This window comes from Colletes gigas, unplaced genomic scaffold (genome assembly GCF_013123115.1).
Source record: "Colletes gigas isolate AHSC1104 unplaced genomic scaffold, ASM1312311v1 Colletes_gigas_Sc00006, whole genome shotgun sequence".
Taxonomy (NCBI): domain Eukaryota; kingdom Metazoa; phylum Arthropoda; class Insecta; order Hymenoptera; family Colletidae; genus Colletes; species Colletes gigas.
Genome location: NW_025106635.1, coordinates 499,489 through 523,452, shown reverse-complemented (window position 1 = coordinate 523,452; position 23,964 = coordinate 499,489). Strand labels below are relative to the sequence as shown.

The 23,964-nt window shown below is 42.1% G+C and overlaps 1 protein-coding gene across 4 annotated transcripts; it reads left to right on the top strand.

Moving 5' to 3' along the window:
• The first annotated feature begins 1,480 nt into the window (after window positions 1–1,480).
• LOC122395611 (lutropin-choriogonadotropic hormone receptor) lies at window positions 1,481–23,027 on the top strand. 4 transcript variants are annotated; one of them, XM_043393315.1, is made up of 13 exons: window positions 1,481–1,877; window positions 15,888–15,959; window positions 16,059–16,130; window positions 16,325–16,393; window positions 16,833–16,976; window positions 17,208–17,348; window positions 17,423–17,488; window positions 17,654–17,797; window positions 17,877–17,948; window positions 18,163–18,455; window positions 18,768–18,884; window positions 18,968–19,162; window positions 19,350–23,027. In XM_043393315.1, the coding sequence occupies exons 1-13, from the start codon at window positions 1,642–1,644 to the stop codon at window positions 20,744–20,746; spliced, it is 3,018 nt and encodes a 1,005-aa protein (XP_043249250.1). In that variant the 5' UTR covers window positions 1,481–1,641; the 3' UTR covers window positions 20,747–23,027. The 4 variants fall into 4 exon arrangements, with proteins under 4 accessions (XP_043249250.1, XP_043249249.1, XP_043249251.1 ...); XM_043393314.1 differs by having other exon boundaries at window positions 18,708–18,884; XM_043393316.1 differs by lacking the exon at window positions 16,325–16,393 and having other exon boundaries at window positions 18,708–18,884.
• Window positions 23,028–23,964: the final 937 nt, after the last annotated feature.

Here is a 23,964-nt window from a genome sequence, read left to right as displayed (position 1 = left end):
CGGCGAACAGTACGCCGCCAAATGCGAACGATTGATACTGCCCTCCGTCGGGGCTTTCCTCCACGTCCAGACACGCGTGTCGATAACGGCGAAGATTGCCCGGAGTACGAGAAATTGTCTCGAGTGCAAACCCGATGACACTTTAAATGGAAGAATCCGATGTGTCGCGAGATATAAGGTATATACTTTTCGAAACTTACTATTCCAATAACCACCAATGGCTACAAATTTAAAATAGTTGATAACGACTCTGTACACCGTGCAAAGGAGGAAATACTTTTCTACGTTTATTAACTTTACTGATTTTAATTAGTCAATTGGCTATCGAACCGTTGCTTTTTTACCAAGTCGATATTTCAGTTCGTGTAACATAAACTTCTGCAAGATGCATAGTCTATCCTATGCCTCGTCTGTGCCCCAATCCGTGCGACAGAAAATAACGTTGCACGTAGTAACGTTTATTCCATATCTCGTCTTTGCTACAACTATTTAAAAAAAAAATTACCGAGAACAATTTTGAATACATCTTATAGACAGTACGCTATGCTATCTTTATACAATTTTAAACTCTTTGATAAGACGTGATTGCTGTGCGTGCATTGTGTTTTTCGGATTACATAAAACATAGTTTCATATCGCGTTAAGTGTAATATACATTATTATGAACGTCAGCCTGGATTAGGTTAATAAATTTTGGGTGAAAATTAATTTTTATAGCGAAAAAGAATGTACTGCCGTACGGAAGATTGCACCGCCATCTACGGCGGATCGTCCAAGTTTGTCGAGAAGTACTTGGTTGCTTCGAGGCTAGATGGCGCGTCATGTATGTGTAATCGAGAATTATTTTCAATTATTATTACTCGTTTATTTAATTTATTTATTAAAGTTTCGTTTTCAATGTCAAGATGAAAGTATAAAATAAAACAGTAAGTTTATCTGAAACTTGTAGCAGTTTTATTCAACGTAATGCATGCTTTTAATTTGTAGTAAAAATATATGGTAGGTAACTGAAATATTAATAATTATAAATTTGTATCGATCCAGGTGGTCCTTTCTCGAGCATAAAACAAAACCAAGTACCAATTCGACAGCGGAAAAAGAAAGAAAAATGATAAGAACGCATGGCCTTCGAATTCGCTTATCGGACGGTTGAAAATCACCGGACGCCATCAAAGAAGAAATTAATCATCGCCGAATTAAAAGGAAAGATAGAAAGATCAAACGAATCGCTGTACACACATGTATATTATAGAATTGGGATTCGCAGGTCTGTTATAGATGGCATAGATGCTCGGATTCAGCGGAGAAAGTTGATTGGCTCCGGGCGACGATCGTAGCAGGTGGCGGGGGGTCGGTGGTGCGAGCGAGAGGGCAAATCGGCGCAGAGCGCAGCACGTAGCTCGAGCCGCACTGTCAGTCGGTAAACGTATCTCGCGGACGACGGATGCATTTATCGAGTGGGCGCGCGCATCGTCTATAGTTGACCGTTGTCGAGGAATAGCGATTACAAGCAGATTGTCTTCTCGAAGGTCGAGAGGACGCGGGGATACCGATGTGCGATTGATACGATGCGGTGAAGTGAAACGTGTCCTGGGCGCGGCGACTCCGGTGGAAGGAAAAAAACTATTCAAGGTGGCCGGCATGTGCACGCAGTCCTGCCGCGGCACCGCTGCTGCTGTTGTCATCCTGGCGATGTTCCTCTGCCGGATTTGCTCCGCCGAAGAGCAACCCGGATCCTCGCGCGGACCGGCCGTCCTGGAAACATGCAACGTAACTGCCGATGGACGGGAGTTCACCTGTCGCGGGGCTGGTTTCCTATCCATCCTGGAGCCCCTCGATGCCGTTGTACTTCCATCCGTCGCGAATCTAACGAAACTGTAAGTAACCAAAACCGTTTACAAACAAATGCGCTTGAACGATACGTCTTTTCATTCGATAACGCTACTATTGGTTTACGCGGGAAAAAATCGTGATCAGAAACGATGTAAAGTTTGTTAAAAATTTGGGTCAGCGAATCCGAATTTCATCGTTATTTATTTCCTTGTCTCTGGTATACGTAAATTGACAGTTTGCACGCTACTCGCCGATCATCTTGTCGCACGTTGGTTTAATAACGGTCGCACGCTAATGACGGACATTTATCTTTGAATGGACAGCATCGTTCAGTTTTCTTCTCTTTCATACGAGTTTTTAATGCCGGTAATGCATTACTCACGCGCAATACCTGTCAACGTATCAATGAAACGCGTACTAATGGCTCTATTACCGACCATGATTCGCAAGACACGCAGTGTTACGTATTTGTCGATTCCATTTGAATAAAATATAATAAATTTCACAGAAAATTGAAGAAAACGTGGAATTGTTTTGGGAAGAAAGGAATATCGTGTCTTATTAAAAAGTAGGATTGCTTGAACAACAGAATAATATAGGGTGACGACGTTACGTGGTTCACCGTATGTATTAAAGCCCAAGCTTTTCCTGGGGGAGTCGTATTAGATTCCATCGGTAAGTATGATCCAAGAGAAAAGTTCCTTATGCCACCTAGACTCCGGAGGAACTCTTGAACTCGTTTTTTTCATGACTCTGATAACGATCAGAGGGCTAGTTATTTCGAGAGTAATACACTCTGGTAGCGATGCGTCCAGGGGTAGATCTCATGATCTTTGGACGAAGGAGGTTATAGATTCAATAGTCTTATATTTTTCATACAAAATGGATGCCTTATGATTTTCTAAAAATTTCAGAAGTCGCGTAAAGCGAGCGGTTTCTGACACCTGTTGCCGAACACCTTGCGTGATTTGATTATCTCTAAAAGTATCGTGTTGGTATTGAGGTTATCATCGATTGCCACCGAGGATGGCCAAAATTTTGGCGAAAGGTCTGAAATAAAAATACAATTTTCTACCCACGATTACACGTCGAACGACCAAGCATTTACACGGATCGCTTTTAAAAATTTGTCTTTTCGCCAACAGTTTCCAAGTAGCATCCCACGACGTTACGACGTTAAGTGTCGCGATGTAACACGTTTACAAGAAACGACATAAATTAAAATTATGTTAAAATCGGTGTTACGACTGAAATTGAGTGGCAAAATATAAGTATAGGAAAAGTGGCGCGGCAATAAAACGCCCATTTTACAAGGAGGTTCGTAAATCAAGGTATACGATAAAATCACACACGCGGTATACATATGTATATCGAAAACTGAACCGTACTATTCGACAAAAAAGTTTATATACGAAATCCTCGCATAATAATAAATACTTTCATCGCAGATGGTCAGTTGTAGGTGTACGTTTGGCCCAGCAACTGGCTGATAATTGCCAGCGATTCTACGAGGTCTGAGAAATTAATCGGGAAATTTGTCTTCTCGCGTTGTTCCGTTTCTTGATAAATCTCGAAGCGATAGGGATCCTCGAGGGAAGCTGCAGAATGCCTCTGCATAAATTCTGTCGTTTTCGTTGATCTTGAACGGTGTTTTATAAAATATCGACTGTCAAGAAGGATAATCAGCCTCCAGGTATGTAGGTCGCGGCGTCATCGTACTTGTACGGATTATGCTTCATACCTTTTGCCTTCGGGAGATGCTCCTGGTTGCGTCACGCGTATCGCGTTCCTTTATTCTTGGAAGTATTCGTCACCTGTCGACGGTCTCTCGATTATCACTGTCTCCACGATTAAACGACTTGCTTTTTTGGTCGTTTATGGGAGAATTAGGTCTGTAATCCCAGATCTAATCCATTTTTCAAGAGTTTAATACAAAGTTCTACGCTGTTTCAGATAGTGAGAAGCATAACGGGAATTTGATCAAGAATCTAATCACATGGAAGTATGCATCCGTTGGAATTATACGTCGTTCGTTGTGACCAGCATTTGCCCAAGTTATTTCTTAGCTGTTGCTTGGAGAAATACAAGTTTCGTTTGCGAGGGATACGTAGACAGTATCCAGTCGCGTTTGCTTACAAGGAGTCGTAATTCTTTCGGAAGTTGTAACGTGTGGGTTCGGTTTTACTATCGACGACCCTTTCTCATTCTATAAGTATGTATTTACTATACAACTAATGTACATTCCCCGTAGCTGTAGCGCAAAGAGCTTCAGTGGTAGTAATTAACGATAAAGTTTTACAATCGTCGGAGGATGAATGAAAGGTTTATATAGGCGCACAGTATTTTCCAGGCCTCATCATCGGCCTACCCGCGGTTTTCTATAAATATTTTCCAACGGTTGCAACGATGCACGCGGGCCGGTGCTTTTAAAGCGACGTGATTTATTTTTCTTCGCGCGAGCGAGATTAATCGCCGACAACGCGCGACGATATCGCGGTCGTTGAAAGGGCTGATGTAGAACTGTCTTTCTGTAATAAATGGAGCAACTGTTGATCGCTGAACGATTGCCAGGAACGGGTTTTCCTTCGGGAAAATTTATGTAATGTCCACTCGGGTTTTTCCTCGACTTATCGTTCGGTCTAGATATTCTCTCGCGGCGGGTCGCCGCGAATACGATTTTTTCGTTATTTTTCGATTTTTATTCACCCTTTTAGTGCCGAGTTTGACGAGTTTGTTATGGTTAGAGAAAAAGCTCATAAAAACCAAACTAAGAATGATTTTTTAATGCATAATCAATTCAAAATATGACGAGGATTTGTTAAAAAGTTATTAACGTTTAAAGTGGAGCCCGTTCTGAATTTTTTTCTCGAAAATGCGCAGGATTTCGGGGGTATGTGTATTCACCAAAAATGATTGCAATTGACCCCCGCAACCGAAAATAATTTTTCCAGAACGATTTGAAATTTTTTTTTTCGTCAAATTTAGGCACCTAATTAGATTTTCGGTAAGGAATTTTTTTCTCGAAAATGCGTAGGAATTCGGGGGTATGTGTAATGATAAAAAATGATTGTAATTAACCCCCGCAACCGAAGATAATTTTTCCAGAACGGTTTGAAATTTTTTTTTTCGTCGAATTTAGGCACCTAATTAGATTTTCGGTAAGGAATTTTTTTCTCGAAAATGCGTAGGATTTTGAGGGTATGTGTAATGACCAAAAATGATTATGTGACGATATATCGTCGTTCGGCACTAAAAGGATTAAGAAATAATTTCTTGTAACAAGTAACGTGCAGTTGCTACGTTGATTGTCGATGGATCGTGACCACCACCTATGTGTATGGTATAGATTCTTCCGATGGCAATGCCTAAGATCGAAATTCGACGAAAAGCTTCCCTTTGATCTCAATGTTTGCGTAATACGCATCAGGATTCGATGGATCCTCCCTTTCGTTTCTTTTTGGAATTTCGTAATGGTATGCCGACTCGTAACTCTCTTATTTCCTGCGAACCCTCTCTCGAGGTGAACCGACGCGACGCGACGTTTCCGTGTACACACGAGACCATTAACCCTTTTGCCTGCCCCATGGCACGTTTCGCGTGTCACTTTTTTCCCCAACAGCTGCCTGCCAGCTCGAGTCGGAAGCGACGAAATCTTTCAAACTAAAACATCTAACAAATTGATGCTGCTGGACAGCAGACTTTAATGTTCACCGAAACCTCTTCGAGCATCTAATAAGTCGCGACACAATATTATAATAAAAAATTGTTTCGTACATTCGAGTGAGCGTATAATTTTCTACGCTTTGCTTGGTCTTCGAAGATGGCCGATGATAATTAACCAAGATTCCAGGTTAATTTGGCCAGGTCACGGCACAGTCTTCGCGTGACTTTTTTTCCTAGGATAGAAATTTCGTAGACTCGTTGTTACAGCTTGATTTTCGATCGTACGAGCGTATCTAGAAGCACCGAGGAAAGCTATTAACTATTCCAGTCGTGGTTTCGACGCGGGTCACGCGTACATGACGTTATTGTGAAAGTAATTCCACCGACGATTGCCAAATTCGATTCATTTGCTTGCACGCAAAAGGCATATTACGACATATTATTATTATCGTATATGATTGTTTCGAGGACGGTCCGCTGTAAAACACCGAAACGGACGAAACTGTAACGCAAACGAGTCACGTAACCGGCGGATGATCGTGTAATGGCTAAACGTGATTAATAGACTGCGGATCTTCATGCAAATTCATACTTTTATTAATAAAATTAATGAAATTGGAGCTTTAGTAGAGGGTTGTCTCAACCCCTAGATATAATAATTCGTATCTTACTTTAAGTATTTCTTATATTCTTGCATAAATGCATAAATATCCGCAGTCTAGTAATTAAATATGTATCGTTTGTTTTGCATATACTTTTTCCTATAGTCTATCGTCTATGGAGTTTGCAAAGATCGATATCGGAACGTTGGATTCCGCGCTAGATTCCATCCGTTTGACGAATCGTAATATGGGTCGAAACGAACGGTGGCCTGGGTTAGCGAAGGTCGACGGAAATTCCGGAACGCGGGAGAAATTTGCATTCTACGAACAAAAGAAAGCAAAAAATGTAACGAGAATCTGCATTCTTCGTTCGTAATTCGCGTCGCGCGGTATCAGGGACGAGAAAAGCGTCGCGACCAAGTCGAAGGAATGTCGACCAATCGAGTGACGGTAATCCGGAAATATTCGTGTCGCATCTGTACCGGATACATCAATTTTCTTAGGGTGCGCGCAACAGAAATTCGTTTCGAGTTTGCGACGCTCCTCAGCAGCGATCGCGCGTTTACAAGATCTTTATTTTCATATAGTTTATTAGGAAGATTAGTTTGATTTTAAAATAGCCTATTATCTGGATTTTTCGTACTCAAGGTTACGTAAAGATCATCCTCCTATCGTGGATCGTTAGTCTCCGTTGATCTGACCGTGTGTCGCGCCACAATGATAAACTAATCTTTTTCTAACGTTGCACTTTTCTAATTGCCCTTGAATTTGATCGACAGGGAAGGAAATTTCGCCGCGCCTAGTCTCAGGCATAGTCCAATTTTAGTCAAACGAGCGTCGGCTTGTTGACCCGAAAAATTGCACAAGATTCGCCGCGAGGCTGGGCACGACCAGAAAATATTGTCGTAAACTCTCGACCTCCACACTGGCTGTGAAAGTTGGTTGCAATTAAAACTTTGATGCAGCTAGCAGCGCGTAACAACTGACACGCACGAAGGTGGTCCACCGAACGCGCCCAGAAAACCAACTTTTCCCTCCCCCACTTAGGCGTCCACTACGAAGAACTATAGTTAAATTTCACCCATAGAGAAATAGATTTGATGAGAATCGTAAATCTGTGCAGGCGTGGGACGAAAATGTGTAAACACGTTGGAAATATTTCGTTATTTTCCTTCCACGATCGCTTGAATTGATCACGCGTCGAATCCACCGTAAGACTGAAACCATTCTGCGAAATACGCCCCCACGCTTTGCTCCAACGCAAACACTTGTCATTCGCGCTAGTGGAATTGGGTGAAAAAGCACAGTACACTTTGTAAGTAAGAATGGAACTTTATTCTGTGGTTTGGAAGGACGTCTTTACTCTGTTAAAACTGAAGAAGAAGATCTCCTAAAAGAAAATCTGGCGTCCACTTAAAAAGGAAAGAAACCATTGCCTGTATCGTGTTTAAATACGGTCTTCGTATGCAGAGAATGTTCAGTGTTTCTCACTGTTAGATTCAGTTTTCTAATGATTATTTATTAATAATCACTGTTACATTTTATCGCTCTAACAAGTATATAAACGGGTCTTGTTCCAGAGTATCGGCATATCCAGCTGGAAACCACGAGATAAACGATAAGGAATCGCGAACAAGTATCGTCGCGTGAAATCGAAGCTGATGGTGTTTCCGTTTGCGAGAAAAGCTCGAAACGTTTCCCGCGTCTGGAAACGACAGACACTCCGCCATTTCCCTGCTCGTATCTGTACTCACGCTCGAGGGGGCGGAATTTTAACGCGGCATCCGTGATAATGCCAGACCTTCGAACCGGGATGGCACGAGAAAAATTTCGAGACTCCGCAGAACCCTCCAAAGGTTTGCATTTATTGCGCCGACGTTCGTACGACGAGATGGAAGAAGGGATTCTCGCGAAATGGCACTCGATACGTTCGAATTGCGATGCAAAACCACGTATAAACCCTTTGCACTCCTATGTCGAGTGTGACATCAATTTTTATCTCAGGAGCTCCTTCGTCGAGTCCAAACCAAACAGATATCGTACACTTGAAAATTACAAAATACAACAACAGTGTTCAAATAAATTTCAGATCTCGGAATTATCTTTTAACATAAATAATACTTTATTAAATTCAATACACGTGATTAATACATAAACAACTTTAAGTAATATTCTCCTTTCTATTTGAATTCTTCTAGTACTCTTTAACACTTTTTACTTCCACGTTCCTATCTACCTTCTACGCCTCTTTCAGCTCCTCAACTACTACTCTTTCACCATACATACATACATACATACACATCATTGTCAACTTACAGGAAGATTATTCCCTAACAAGTGTAAATAAAACTCTTAAAAGCATTGGGAGCCGCTGGTAACAAAATTAGAATATAATTCGGAGTTCAAAGGGTTAAGGGGATGTTCTGTGGAAACGCTTTTCGCCGGTTTTTCCGCCAGAATTATCACGTCGAATAAGAAATTTGGTGGCACGAGTACCACGTTCCAGCCATTGTATTTAAAAGTCGAGAACGAAACTTTCTCGGACAGTAACAAAGTAACTCGGAATGCCGAGCGGGATGCGTGACTCGAATATCAGATGGGGATTCGATGTCTTTACGCGGAAAAAGGGAATGAGACGGTTCGGTGTACGATACGTGAATATCCGGTGAAAGACGAGATTCGGGAATTTCGAGGTGGTCGGGTAAATAAAGCGATTCCCCCCTTTTATGGGGCCGAGACTCGTATTCGAAGAAGCGTACACAGACCGCTGTAAAGAATAAATTTATAAATATAATAGTTTCGGGGCGTAGAGCGTAGTGCAAAGACGTGTACCAGCGCGCTTTTATTTGTCGAGTGTCTGGCATACGAGTCTTATTACTACGTCAACGAGTCTCGGATTTTACGAGCAACAGTGACAGTATTGGGTCAAGAGTTTCTGAATAGTACTTTTCAATGAAAGGACGAACGTACGACTATGTCAATGGTGCTCGACGTAATTTCTTTACGAGAAAACGCGATACCCGGCGATTCTCTTCTCTACACGGTTACGATACGATATTTAATACGGTACAGGAAGAGGATTTCTTCCTCTGTTTTGACTAATTGTTTTCTCGATTCCTGTTATTTATTTTCGATCGATTTTTCTCTCCGCGTATTCTCGTCGGAACATTGACCCATTTTTACGTTAATCCGATCGGATGAGCGTGACGAGTACCGTACGCGTCATCGTAACATTCGGTCGTTCTTCCATTAAAAATAAGAAAGTAGAACAAAGTGACGGGGTGTTTGTTTCGTTCGTTTCTCGGACGCGAAGCCAGTCTGAATAGATAACAGAAATTCGTGGCGAGACTCGGTGGATTTCTGTCATACCGGTGTTTTTATATCGCTGGCAAACTTCTCGATCGCGTCCATGAAAAGAAGCGATGGGTCGTAAAGAAACGAGGGATTTTCCATGGATCCGTTGAATTTTATACCGATGGAAACAACGCGTTCTTCGTACGATATTTTACCAACTCGGAACTTCCTCTGCTTCTCTTTTTCTTATTTAACGCTGTCGAGAAACCTTTTAAAATGTTAACTTTGTAAATTCAGGAATCCTTCAATATCGAGCAGAAAAATCAAAAGCCACGAATCCTTGACTGTCGACTGAAAATCTCGTTTATTCCCAGTATCAAGATTTCTGTAACGTAATACACAGGTACTTGGTACACCCACGCATCCTTGAATCGGTATAGCAATAAAAAGTCTCTCTTACTCGGAGTTTCGAACCTTGGTACGTACACCTACGACTCCTCGAACATCGATTAAACGTTCCTTTTCCTTGAATGATTAAAAATCGAGTACCCAGGTCGTGGTGTATGCTTTTTCGAAATTTCTATCCGGATGAAAATTTTCTGGAATTCTGTTTACGTTCGAGAGGGTATCTCCTCGCCGACGTCTCGCCACTTTTCATCATGACTTTATTCCCCGTGACGTCGTTCGTCGTTTACTGTCTCCCCTTTATGTTGCGTCGTTTCGCAAAATAATATAGTACATATTCGTTTTACGGGTCCGTAGTAAAAGTAAACGATTCTCGGTTATCCTGTGCACGATCGATCGTTATCGAGAAGTTTAATAATTTCTATCCAAGGGTATCGTAACTTTTTTAATACTATAGTATTATTTTAATGCTTACTGATAAACTCGTTTTATTTTCTAGGAGGCAAATAAACCTTCTCCTGTTTCGTAAGATATTTAAACCGGAACAGTACCAGTCGATGTATCGATTCTATCGAGCGGAAAAGTTTCTAAATTTGATTTGTAACAAGTTTGGTTTTCCCATTGTTTCCTGTCAGAGCAACGATTTACGATTGGTTCTTGTATAAAATATGGCTATTATTGAAATACGAATATAAAGGGATATCGTAGATTATTCAGATCGACTCCGACAACGAACCGAATTAAAATACCATTTCGATGCAAATATTATGTTTTATTCTTATTAATACTTTATATCCATGTAAGAGAAAAGTTTTGAAATTTCGTTTGCAACAACTTTAGCTATCATCTTACGTTTTTTAATTGGTTCTAGTAGAAGACCGTTCGTCGGAAGATATGCTAATTATCCGGGTACGAATGCAAAGGAGCACTCAACGTCAAGTTAATCAAGTTGATGTTCGTCGACGATCGAGAGCTTGTAGAAACGGACCCGTGGAACGATTCGATTATCAAGCCGAAGAATCGCGTTTGAATTTACTTCGATGGCGCAATTAAGCAGCTCGAGCAGGATCCCAGCGACTTTTAAAAGCTGCGGGAAACTCGAAACTGCTTTTTCGAGCCAACTCGAGCCAATCGGAGCCAACTCGTGCATCGCGGTAGTCGGAAAAATCAATGAAACCTTCTCCATTTTCATCGAGTCCTTCGCCCTCGATGTTTATTCGGTCAGGCGCGAAATCGCTGGAAAAACTTAATGACGCCGGGATATAATGATTAATAGGCTCTGGCAACGACAACGGATGTCCTTGGCCAAAAGTCTAATTACAAGTACGTGAAGACTTATTAACCCTTTTAGTGTTTGTTATGGTTAGAGAAAAAGCCCATAAAAACCAAACTAAGAATGATATTTACAAAATTCAAAAAGCAACATATTACGAAACAAAGAAAGAATAAAGTAATGGCAATTGCATTTCAATATTTATTGCAAATCATATAAATAACATAATTATAAAATATGAAAAATTTCACACCTTCTCGAATTTTTTTCTCGAAACTGCGTAGGATTTTGAGGGTATGTCTATTCACAAAAAATGATTGTAATTGACCCCTGCACCCGAAAATAATTTTTCCAGAATGATTTGAAACTTTTTAATTTGGTCGAAAAATTTCGCACCTTCTCGAATTTTTTTCTCGAAACTGCGTAGGATTTCGAGGGTATGCTTATTGACCAAAAATGATTATAATTGACCCCCGGAACCGAAAATAATTTTTTCAGAACGGTTTGAAATTTTTTAATTTAATTGTTAATAACTTTTTAACGAGGCCTCAGTGAAGAAACTGATATTCTTAATTTTCGTCTTATTTTGGCCTCTAGAATCCCTCGTTGGTCGAACACCCTGTATAATATGACGATTCCAGAATACATTCGTTTCCGCCACAAAGTAGCGTCGAGTTGCTGGTTCGCCCGAGCGAAAAAGGCTTCTGGAGCAAAGGGTTAAACCCAAAAATAATTTTTTAAATGCTTTTGGAATAAAATTAAACCCTTTATAATGTTTTATAAATTTTTTTTTAGACAGAGCTTTCTCCTAATGCGAAGAATAAGGCACTGAAAGGGTTAATACGTTGATTGCCATGCCTGTAAAATGAAATCCATTGGTGAGTGTTCGTGGCCATCGATTCCAAGATAAAGAGATACTCGAAGGGTGAAAAGAACGACAATGCGAAGGTCGGTTCTAGGATCGAACCGGAAACGGTTGCCCCGCGCGTGAGATCGCGTCGTGTCGATGAAAATGTTGCGTTGCTTCAGGTGAACCGATACGAAAGTGAAAATTTCAGCGTGTCTAGACGCAAGGATTACTTTCCCAGGGGTAACCCGATTCGCTGGTTCGCTCACGCAATGTTTTCTAGGGCACGTCGCACGGACGCGACTTTTCCGCGACCGGTCGCCGAATCGAATCGGCATTTTGTCCCGTCGACCGACGATAAATATCGGAAGCCGATATTCCCGCTATCCGGGAAATAATTGGACGGATAAAGTGGCTCGCGGTACAAATCGGGGATAGCCGTTACGAACTTTTCAGCATCGATTAGCATAAAGACTCGATAAAACCTCGGTATTGTACTTAATTATTTATACGTTGTCTAACCCAGATCTACGGGCAGCTGGAGGAAAACGTAAATCTCACAAGTGGGAAACGTATCCATTGTTACGAGTGTGCAATTTTGTTAAAAAAAAAGAATTCTATTCTTGGCGTCTCGGATCAACGATAACTTGAAACTTTAATCTTTAAAGGAGCTACAAGTTTCCTTACCCTTAAAATATATCGTGCAAACTTATCTCGGTTCAATCACGATACAGTAAATTTCTTTAATTAATCTCGAACCATCGTCGTACCATCGTGACAAGTATATTAATTTTGTCTTGTTTGCGCCTCGTGGTCGGGCGACGTTAATTTTATCAGGCTAGATTTATAGCGCCCCTCGTGCCCCCCGCGTTCCAATAAAAATAAACTATTACTGTTACTTCGTCGTAGAAATATTACGCGAACGCGCTCGGTTCATCGCTAGAAAATTATCAGTTTCGTTAACGAACCGAATATTCTTGTTCGGAGCGTTGTCTCGTTTTGGATCCCCGTCGTCTCGGTTGTCTCGTTAGTTGAGATTCATGCACGGTTCGCTGATTTTTATCTTTACAGATTTTCTGCACGCACGTCCCTCCCACCGATTTCGACAAATGTCGCGCGTTGATAAACGAGAATCGAGTTCCAAGCTATCCGTTTATAGAAAAAGATCCTTGTTTTTCTTCGATCGAAATATCTCTGCGAAGATCTCTGTGAGATCTGTTCCTATACGTAAACTAAATAATATAAATCGAACGTTCTATCGCTCTCATCGGAAAGTTTGTTGTATCAAAGTCACCGTGTTATGGAAATCACTGCGACGATTTATCTGCCTCGAGCTTTTCGCGGCTTGTCCCTATGAATCACGCGAAATCCGCGAATTAACCACTGTCGACGATACTCGAGAGGATTTAGTAGCCGTTTGTTCCGATTTCGTACAAATTTTTATCGTTGCAATTGGAATTTACTTAGAGAGAGAGAGAGAAAGAGAGCAAAAAAAAAATTGGTGACCTTGAAATGACCTTGACCTCTCCATCCGGAACTGAGAAAACGTTATCGCGAACAATTTTATCTCGAAAAGCGAACGCGTGGTCTTAAAACCTGTATATTAGCTGGTCATTTTCTAAATACCTCTACGAGGCGATCGAGATTAACCAAAGGATCCCCAACGTGGATGCGGAGGTCGATGATGGTATTAAAAAGACTCGTTTTCTTCCATAACTATACAGGAACCGTTGCGCGTGCGTACGGTACCGCGATCAATGTGTAGGAATGTGCTTGGCCATACTGGAACCACATGGAACGATAGAATTCTTCGAAAACGCGTAGAAATATTTCTTTAAACGCAACTGACCAATAACACGAACGACGTTTGCTTCGAGATCGCCAGCAATTTGTGGTTCGTTGGAACAAACAACAGATTTAACATGATTCCGCGAGAGAAACTTTTGTTTTCATGATCTTTAATTCGCTACGTACTCTCGATATATCTTGCACAACTCGTGTCAATGTATACAATACCGTGAGAGCGTTTTAAGTCTTGTAGGGTAGTTTAGAAACGACAATAATTACTGTTAGAATGTACTTGTTATCAAATGATACGTAAAAAGGTATATCTAAGCGTTCAGTTCTGTTCTTTAAGAGATCTGTTACAAGACTGTGACTTCACCCGCAGTTCGCCCTAGCGACCAACTCTTAGCTTTGTATAATAAACACTATCGAGTTCGTAGAACCCATGGCCAAAACTCCAGACATGTACAATCGTCATGATTTTTGTAACAACGTGAGACGATTAGGAAACAAATCGCGCGGTCGTCCAAGGGTTTACCGACGTTTATTTCATCCCCGGCCGTAAAGTGATTTTCCAGACGACGTAGTCACGGTAGTTACAGTATCAATTACGCGCTGGTTACCTCTTAACGGGCACATAAATTTTGCCGATATCGAGTAAGCAGCCACTTGAAAGCGACGAATATAGAATTACTGTTGGAACATAGTCGTCCGTTTATGGGGGCGGGTGCGTTGGTCGAAATTATCGCGCGGTGTATTCCGGGATCTGCTGTTGATGCACAGTCGCGTCGGTGGATAACGCGGTTGATTCGCTGGTAAAACCCTCTGGGGTGGTTGTCCAAACAGAAACAGTTTAAAGTTTTGGTCAACGAATGACCAGGGTTTACGTTTAAACGAGATCAACGTGCTCGTACCTGCCCCGAGAGCTTCAGATCAGAATATGTCCACGAGAAGGCTCGATTTTAAACGTTTTTCTCGATAAAACTCTTTTCTATTTGGTTGAAAAGCACCTCCGCGTAAATGTACCTTATACAATTTGTAATTTTTGTATACTCTGTCTGCTACACGTTAGGAATACCAAAGTAGATACGGTCTGTCGTTAAACGACCCGTATCTACTTCAGATATCGTTGCGAACTCGAGAAGCTAACAGAGAGGGCTTGTCGGGGCAGTTTTAATGACGGTTCACACTTGAAAATGTGGGACGTAGCGACGGTAGCCGATAAATTTCCAGGTTTACGAGTTCCTACTGGGTTTTTCCTCTTGCTTTCCCCTTTTCTCGCTTCCACTCGTTTCAGGGGAAACGGCCACGTAGCTTTCGCAGTCGCGGATCCCAAACGGACCTCCCCTTTCTTATCGTACAGTTAACATTTAACAAATAACTTGTCAAAGGTGTAAAAATTGATGGCGGTTCATTATTCGACGAATAAGAAACAAATCGCTATCAGATATCATTATTTGCTCAAAGATTAGAGGCTATTATAGGCTAACAATGTTAACAATGGCCATCTGGTATCGAATTTAAAAAATGAAACTTTGTTCGACTTTGCTTTTATGGGCAATAAAATCTAAAAAAAACTGGTAACGTTGTTTCGAACGTTCCTGCTATTCGTTGGTAAATTCTTAGCCAATCATTTCTTATATCGGTGTAAGATGAAAAATTAAAGTTCATTTTTCTATTGTCTCTCAAAGTTTTAGTTTAAATCTACGTACTGTTATGCAACTTGTTACCAGTTTATCAAGGCCAAATGTTAGGCAGCTTATACCGAAAAAAGAACGTAAGTCTTCACACGTTTCTTCACCCCGAAGAAGCCAATAGAAGACGGTGTTTCTTAATAAATCTTCTCGTCTGAAACTTCTAATACGAAGATTCCGATTCTGACGAAGCTCGTAGAATTTAAATATTTTTCCACTTCGAAGAATGTTATCTCACCGCCAAGGTAAATTTCCACAGGGAAAAAGTTCCTCCTTTGTTTTAGCATTCTTCCTGTTCGTTCCAAGTTTTCTCGAAATCAAAAGTTTCGGGCAAAGTTGCGCTTTTTCTTGGAAACTTCCTGGATATGATCGGAGGAAACTGAATAAACCGAGCCGTAGATTCATCGTCGGTCTACTTATAATATATATTTTGTAACAAACCTTGTAAGAAATAATGGAGTTGTATTATTAAACATTTTTCTCGATTCCAGAGACCTAACGAGCAACAACATAACAGACATTCCAGTCCGTGCCTTCCGTCGAGTTCCCAGTCTTGAAGTGTTGTAAGTAATTAAGTGTCTCAGCCCCTATTTTTGGAGAACGAATCCATCGTGCTGCGCGAGAACGTTCAACGAGCAGAAATATTAATTCGTGTGTTTCAGATTACTCCGACGAAATCGTTTGCACACGATCGCCGACGATGCATTCACAAACTTGACGAGCCTTCGAGTATTGTGAGTGTTTCGCAAAAAAATCGCACAGTTCCTTGCAAAAATGTTAGATCGTTGTGTGTTCGTACCGCCCGTTGTTCTCGCTTGAGCAAACGAAAGCCAGATCCGTTGCAAAAAAAATAAAAAAAAAAGAATGAAAGGGATCACGAGGAGTGTCCGCGCGATTGTTAAATGTTGTAATTCTGTCTGCTTTGTAGGGAGCTCGATGACAATTATTTAACAAAAATTCCGACCGCGATCGTAAACCTCTCTGGCCTTGAAGACCTGTAAGTGTGCATCGATTAAGTAAAATGTAATTTGACAACTTTTTTTTACATTCTATGAAACCACTCTTCCTACGTCGAATTGCGTCCACGCGGCGTTTCATAAAATTGAATCAATTTTTATTTATCTCTTTTTTTTCTTTCTTTCTTCTACCTTTGATGTCTCGATCTTTCCATTAATTCCCAACCACTGAATCTTTCAGCAAATTGAATGGTATTTTGAAAAAGATAAAGAAAAAGATACAATGCAAAGTGGCGATGGTCGTTATAAATCGTACATCGAGGTTCTTTTTTCCTCGAATAAGAATTTCACCGCGAACCAAGATACGTCGATTTCGTTGAATAGAAAATGTCTCTACCGCCCCTTGTTTTGTTTTCTTTTTGACCAAAGCCGCGAATACCGAGACAATCGTATTCGTTTATGTTCCGTCCGATTCCGTAGGTCCCTCTCGAACAACCGTATCGAAAAGCTGGAGGAACGTGTTTTCGAAAGCGTCACTAATCTGTTGTCGCTCGATCTGCGCGGAAACCCCATCAAGGAAATACACCGGAATACTTTTCAGAATCTACGAAAGCTCCGCAAACTGTAAGTATAGACAGTCCCTCGGGAGTCAAGATTTATCGGTTTCTAAAAACGGCCAACTGTCGGTAACGATTGCGCGAGAATTTCGTTGCCGTCGTTAAAAATAATGCTGGCGATTAAACGGCCATTTGTTTACAAAACAAATCAAACTAATTAACTGGTTTCTCGTTTTAAGCTAAATATACACGATGTAGATCTCGTGACAATTGTTTATTCTCTTAAAAAACTTTGCAGGATCCTCTCGAATCTGAAGGAATTGCGGATATTTCCGAATCTAAATGGAACGCGATCGTTAGAGATATTAAGATTAGATCGCGCGCAAGTGACGAACGTTCCATCGGATCTCTGCAAGCAATGCCCGAAATTGAAAAGTCTGTGAGTAATTGCGTGAATTTCCACATGATGAATCAACGACCTATCTGACGATTGATTTTACCTTCTCGTTGCAGCGATATGAAGTCGAATTACCTCACGGAGTTACCGAATCTAAGAAACTGCAGCGAGCTGCGAGTTTTGTAAGTATACAGGCGACAAAATCCTGTTATTAAACATGATCGAAACATGGTCCCTTTGCTTGTCGCGAACGAGCCTCGTATTTAAATTTCATCACGTCGGGGAGAAATGTAATCGACTTGGCGCTGGAACGAAAGAAAAAGTCCAAACGAATGCTTCCTTTCCAGAGATTTGGCCAGTAATCGGATCTCCAGGTTGCTGGACGAGCCGTTCGAAGGGCTGCTGATGCTGCACGACCTCCTTCTGTCGAACAACAAGCTACGCATGATCTTGAGCGACGCGTTCACTGGCTTGTCGCGGCTGCAGGTGTTGTAAGTGCCGTCGCTTGTAATTACTCGCGCAAAGATGGCCAAACGCTATCGTCTTGAAAAAGAGGGTTCGATGTTTCAGAGACCTGGAGAGCAACTACATCGAGTACATACACCCCGACGCGTTCAAGGAGACCAAGCATCTCGAGGACCTGTGAGTATAGCGCTCACGAAGGCTGCAAGAAACACGAAAGTCACGATACGGCCTCGCTGCGTATGAAATTATTATCGTTGATCGCGATGTTCGAAAGTGCATCCTTGATCAAATTAACGTAGAATGGATTTATTTAAATACGTATAGCGATAGAGCGCGAGAGATCGAACAAACGAGAACAGCATCCGCAGATAAGGGTTTTATCGTTTTTTAGAAATCTCGGGAACAACGTGTTCCCTGCACTGCCCACTCAGGGACTCTCAGGATTGTTGCACCTTAAGACGTTCAACAATCCAGCGCTGAGAGAGTTCCCATCGCCTGAGAGATTTCCACGTGTCCAGACGATGGTGCTGTCCTACGCTTATCACTGTTGTTCCTTTCTGTCCCTGGAAGTGGAGGACCCGGTGACTAAATCCTCCGTCCAAGAGTCGATCTTGTTCCCCACTGACAACGAGTTCGACATGAGTCTGTGGAACTCGAGCTTTACCGATATTTGGCCGCAGCACAGTAAGTAGTTAGTCGAACCGAACGGTTCCTCTGTTGAGATTCGTCGAGCTTTCGTTATCAGGTGCCTTGTGGTTGATACTGTTCGAGGTTTTGACGGTATTGCAACTATCTTGATCAGAATCTTAACGGTACACTGTATACCGAACTTCTAGGAACAGTTTCTCAAATGATACACTCGAGCAACTGTTCGTTCATCGAAATTAAAACGACAGAATGAGACTTTGCAGCACTGAAGTGATGACGTTTGTTTAGATAACATGACCGACAAATTCGGCTCGCAAATAAATGAACTTTGGGCTAACTTTGGTTCAGATTTTACGTACCCTGGTAACCTGCCCTCATATCTTGAGGATTATTTTGACGAGCAGAACAGAGCTACGGTGCCAGCTCAGACACTGCCTTTTCACGTTCAGTGCCTACCTCAACCTGGTACGTTTCTCTACCAATTTTAATCCAATACAGATTAAACGTTAAATAGTCAAGCTTTATCGTTCATACGCGCGTGTTTTCAGGCCCTTTTCTGCCGTGTCAAGATCTATTCGACTGGTGGACACTGCGTTGCGGCGTATGGGTGGTCTTTCTGCTCGCCATGCTTGGAAACGGGACGGTGGTGTTCGTATTAATATTCTCCAGGAGCAAAATGGACGTACCACGATTTCTGGTTTGCAACTTGGCCGCGGCGGACTTTTTCATGGGCATTTATTTAGGTCAGTGGACGGAAATATCTTAGTAGTCCTCCTTGGTACAGACTACCTGAGAAGGACGGGTACAAGAATTCGCCGATGATCGACTGCAATAGCATAGCGTCAGGGACACAACGACCGAAACGTCTAAAAAATCATAAGATCCCATAAAGAACTGCGATAGAATGCTAAAGTTATGGTTATTTTGCAGGTCTTTTGGCGGTGGTAGATGCCTCCACCCTGGGGGAGTTTCGAATGTACGCCATTCCCTGGCAAATGTCAGCCGGTTGTCAGCTGGCTGGTTTCCTTGGCGTGCTAAGTTCCGAGCTGAGCGTGTACACCCTGGCGGTGATCACGTTGGAGAGGAACTATGCGATAACGCACGCGATGCACCTGAACAAACGGCTGTCCCTGAAGCACGCGGGCTACATAATGACCGTGGGATGGTGTTTCGCCCTGTCGATGGCGACCCTGCCGCTGTTCGGTATCTCGGACTATAGAAAGTTCGCGATATGTCTACCGTTCGAGACGAACGGGAACGCGGCGCTCACGTACGTGATCTTTCTGATGCTGATCAACGGCGTCGCGTTCCTAATATTGATGGGATGCTACCTAAAAATGTACTGCGCGATCAGGGGCTCCCAGGCCTGGAACTCGAACGACTCCCGTATAGCGAAGCGAATGGCGCTGTTAGTGTTCACGGATTTCCTCTGCTGGTCCCCCATAGCGTTCTTCTCCCTGACGGCCACGTTCGGATTGCAGCTGGTCTCTCTGGAACAGGCGAAGGTGTTCGCGGTGTTCGTGCTGCCGTTAAACTCCTGCTGCAATCCGTTTCTATACGCGATCCTGACCAAGCAGTTCAAAAAGGACTGCGTGCTGATATGCAAGGCGATCGAGGAGTCTAGGGTGACTAGGGGGATCGGCAGATGCCGGCACAGCTCGAACTTCAGCAACCGGCAGACACCGGTGAACACTAATAGCCTGGTGGACAGGTCGTCGCGCGACAATCAAACGCCGTGCGCCTGTAACGCGAGACTCCTCGAGACCGGGCAGTGCTCCGGCTACCGACGATGGGGCACCAGGATATTGTGGCCGTGCGCCAAGAACACGCGTCCTCACCACACGCGCAGCGATCAGTACGCCTATCAGATCGCCGAGATCCAGCAGAAGCAGCACAAACGAGCCTCGTCCGTCTCCTCCAGCGAGAACTTCTCCTCGTCGAGATCGGATTCCTGGAGGCAGACCCACCATTGCGGCATCCCGTTGCGACTCCTCGACCCGAAGAGGAGAGCCTCGTCTTGGCTGATCACCAGGAAACCATCCCAGGACTCGAACCTCAGCTCGTCCAGAAACGACTCGTCCGGCTCGGCCACCACTGCCAGCACCAGCACATGGAGGATCTCCAGGTCGAGCGCGTCCTTGGAAATAAACGCGCGGAATACACCGAGACCGGCCAGGTCGAAGCCAAGACTGACCCGTCAGCTGGCGATCCAGGAGCCAGAACCACCGGGATCGCCTAGCAGGCTAGCTGTCAGGCTACTCGCGACGATACCATCCGCTGCCGAAACCAGTGACCAACAGGACGACGAAAATACGCCGCAGATTTAGAGACACTGAGTCGTTTGTAATGGACCACTGGAATCGGGTCTCTTTGCTCCCGAACGATTTCAGTATTAAGCGTTTCGAGAGTCGTAGTTGTGCATATTAGTGGTCGCGTTTTCTCTAAGAGCATCGTTTGTTCTCGACATAGTCAAAACAGCTTTTGCGGCCAAGAGAACCACACCGACAACCCGTTGAAACGAGTATAACGAAACTACTTGCATCCTCTTTGTACCATTATTCGCGCGAGTTTTGGTAGACGTTATAGACGGTCCAAGCCAACGATAGCAAAAGACCAATCTACCTTCAGTGACCGTCCGTTACACGTGCAGATATGATGCATACAATAGTCACGTTCGTTAGATATTACCGAGGATCATTACGCGTCAACGAACAATAACCTTTCAGAAGGCTCGAAACCTCTGTCATCGATGAAAAACTGGTTGTGCGACCTATATTTCTATGGAATATCGTCTAGAGGTTTGCAAGCATTCGGAATCGTTTACCGGACAACATATTTCGTAGCATAATAATTTAATACGACGATAACGGAGATTTAATTTAACGTGTAAACAAATTGAGGACGTATCTCTGAAAACTGAATTCCTAGACTGGTCAATTTCTATGGAGATTTTAGCATAAAACGGACTCGAAGATCGTAAGTTTACATCCGCGACAAGAAACTTGACGTTATATATAGTTTCGGATTAAGAATAAAGCGATAAAGTATTTATTAACAAATTAAAAGGACACACGATGTTTGTTACTTTTTTTTTCTTTTTAAAAAATTACTCGGCCTGACAGGATGTTTGAGCGCTTCTTTCGAAAATACGCGTGATCGGTATTCGAAGAACAGATCCGTTGTATTTCGATTATTAATAGATGCGTTTGCGTTATTATAAGACTGACGGTTCGTACAATTCGTCCTGTAAACGTGTAACCGATTTCCAGTTGAAAATCGGATCGCATAATGCATGAAGAGTCTACGGAAAATATGAAGAATGTCAAGTTTTTGCAGTTATCAGCTTTTCCGTGGACCCCTCATACGATTCGTGAACAAGTTCCGCAATACTAGTAATAAACGATTACTTCTCTGGCGATTAAACGACGATATTTGTTTATCAGTACGGTGGTCCATAAATTTTTACCGAACTAATTAAAATTTAACAAAAATTTTTAGACTTTTCTAGCCGCTTTACAGAAATATATTGTAAATAGAGTTGTTGCAACGAAATTAATTTTGACAACTTCCATAAAAAAGTATTTACCTATTTATACCAAAGTAATCATCGATATTACATGAATTTGTTACGACTGAATATTACAAAACGAATGTAGAACGAAGTACTGCCAACAAAATAACGTATGTAATTAATTATTAATTCATAAAAAGTCTACAGTTAGATCGTTACGAATAATACAGAATAAATCGGAATAGAGTACTGATTTATTTGAATAATTATTAGGAATAATGTAATCACAATCATTTTTACAGTTCATCTAGAATTTATTAACAAAGTCGAACGAATCGTAACTTTTAAACAATAGTTATTGTCAGAGTAAAGTACTCTAAGAATTTATGGGCCATCGTAATACCAAGTAATTGTTGTGTTCATTAACCGTGATAATGAACGATTAACGAGTGCAGCTAAGTTAGTTAACTGTTAGGTTACAGTTAGATCCTTCTAGCCTAAAAATTATTATAAGATTGTTATACAGGATGGCCAAGTAATTAATGCCACCTAAGTGTCCCTAAGCTTGTAAAAGTTATAGAAAAGTTTTCGACGAAGAGTACAGCAAAGGCCTTTGAATCGAACAAAACGCTTTGGATATTAACAAAAATTTCGTTGGTGTGTTAGTGTCGTTGTAGATCGTTTATTGCAGTCATCCAACGTTTACTCTATTGCAACAAGATAGACATAACAGTACGCAAAGAGTTCGACGAACTATGATGATCCATTCTAAATCTGGCGATCTTTCTTCGACGAAATTTTTCTCTAACTGCCGTGACCCTTCGGTGGTAATTAGGTGACCATCCTGTAGTGTGCAAATGTTTATACGCGGTAGAGACGCTTATAGTATTACCACTTATCGGGCTCGTTCTATTGTTAAATGCGTTATTTCGTCCTTCGCGCGATCGTTTCCATTGTTTTCATAGCAACCGTTGCTATGTCCATTTATCCACTTTTTGAGTGTCGTTTCGTCGACTCGACGAACACGTTTTTGCGTATGTGTCCGAACCGAACTATTTAATAACGTTTTTCTAATAAAACTGTGCATTACGATAAAACAAGTTGCAAGTATTTCATTTCGTCGGATCTTGAGAAACGGAGACAACATCCTCGACGAATAACTACGATATTAAACCACAGGAGATTTTTGAAAATAAATAAAGTAAAACTTATCTCATTGAAATTTTTTGTAGAAGTTGAGCTGATGAATACCTAGAAAAAAGTATTAGACAACATTTCATTTTGATTAAAAATCAAATTTATATTGTTTTAAATTCACAGCCATTAGCTCGGTGTTACCCATAATGAAGAAGTTTTTCTTCAAAGGTAACACCGATTACCAGGTCTCACCACGAGGAGGTTGCTGCGAGTGGAGACCCAAAGTGAGACCGATGGAACAAAGTTCGATCGACCTTCCTTTTTACACACTTAGAAACTAAAACGACGCAAAAAAAAAGATGCCAAGTAATTACTTTTCTAAAACAAAGGAGGAAGCTAAATTGTGGGAGACGCGACACGACGAAACGCGACACAATACTGCACAGTGCAGTAGGAACATGAGGTGCGACACGTACCGAATAGCGGGTCAAAAGGGGCAGCTCGTTACCTCTTAGCAAGTCCAATTGAAGGGGAGGAGAATCGACGCACCAGACACGGGTTCCCCATTTCTCCAACGCGTCCTGCTGGGAGCCCGTAGGACCCAACCCGGGACGTCTGACACAGGAGAGAGATCCTGAGTCGGGGCTACCGCAGACAGGAACAAGTCCCCTCTACGGCCGATGACTCTTTCCCTAGAATTGTCTCACCAGAGGACGGCAACCGACCCTTCGAACCATCTAAACGGCCGATCACTTGCTTTTTACATGAAAGCAGCGGTGACCGGAGCTAGAAACGGGGAAACGAGACTGGAAAATAAGCTATTAATTAATTCATTACTTGGCAATCTACGCAGTAAATAAAATAATATACAATGTAAATTGAAAATTAACGTCGTAG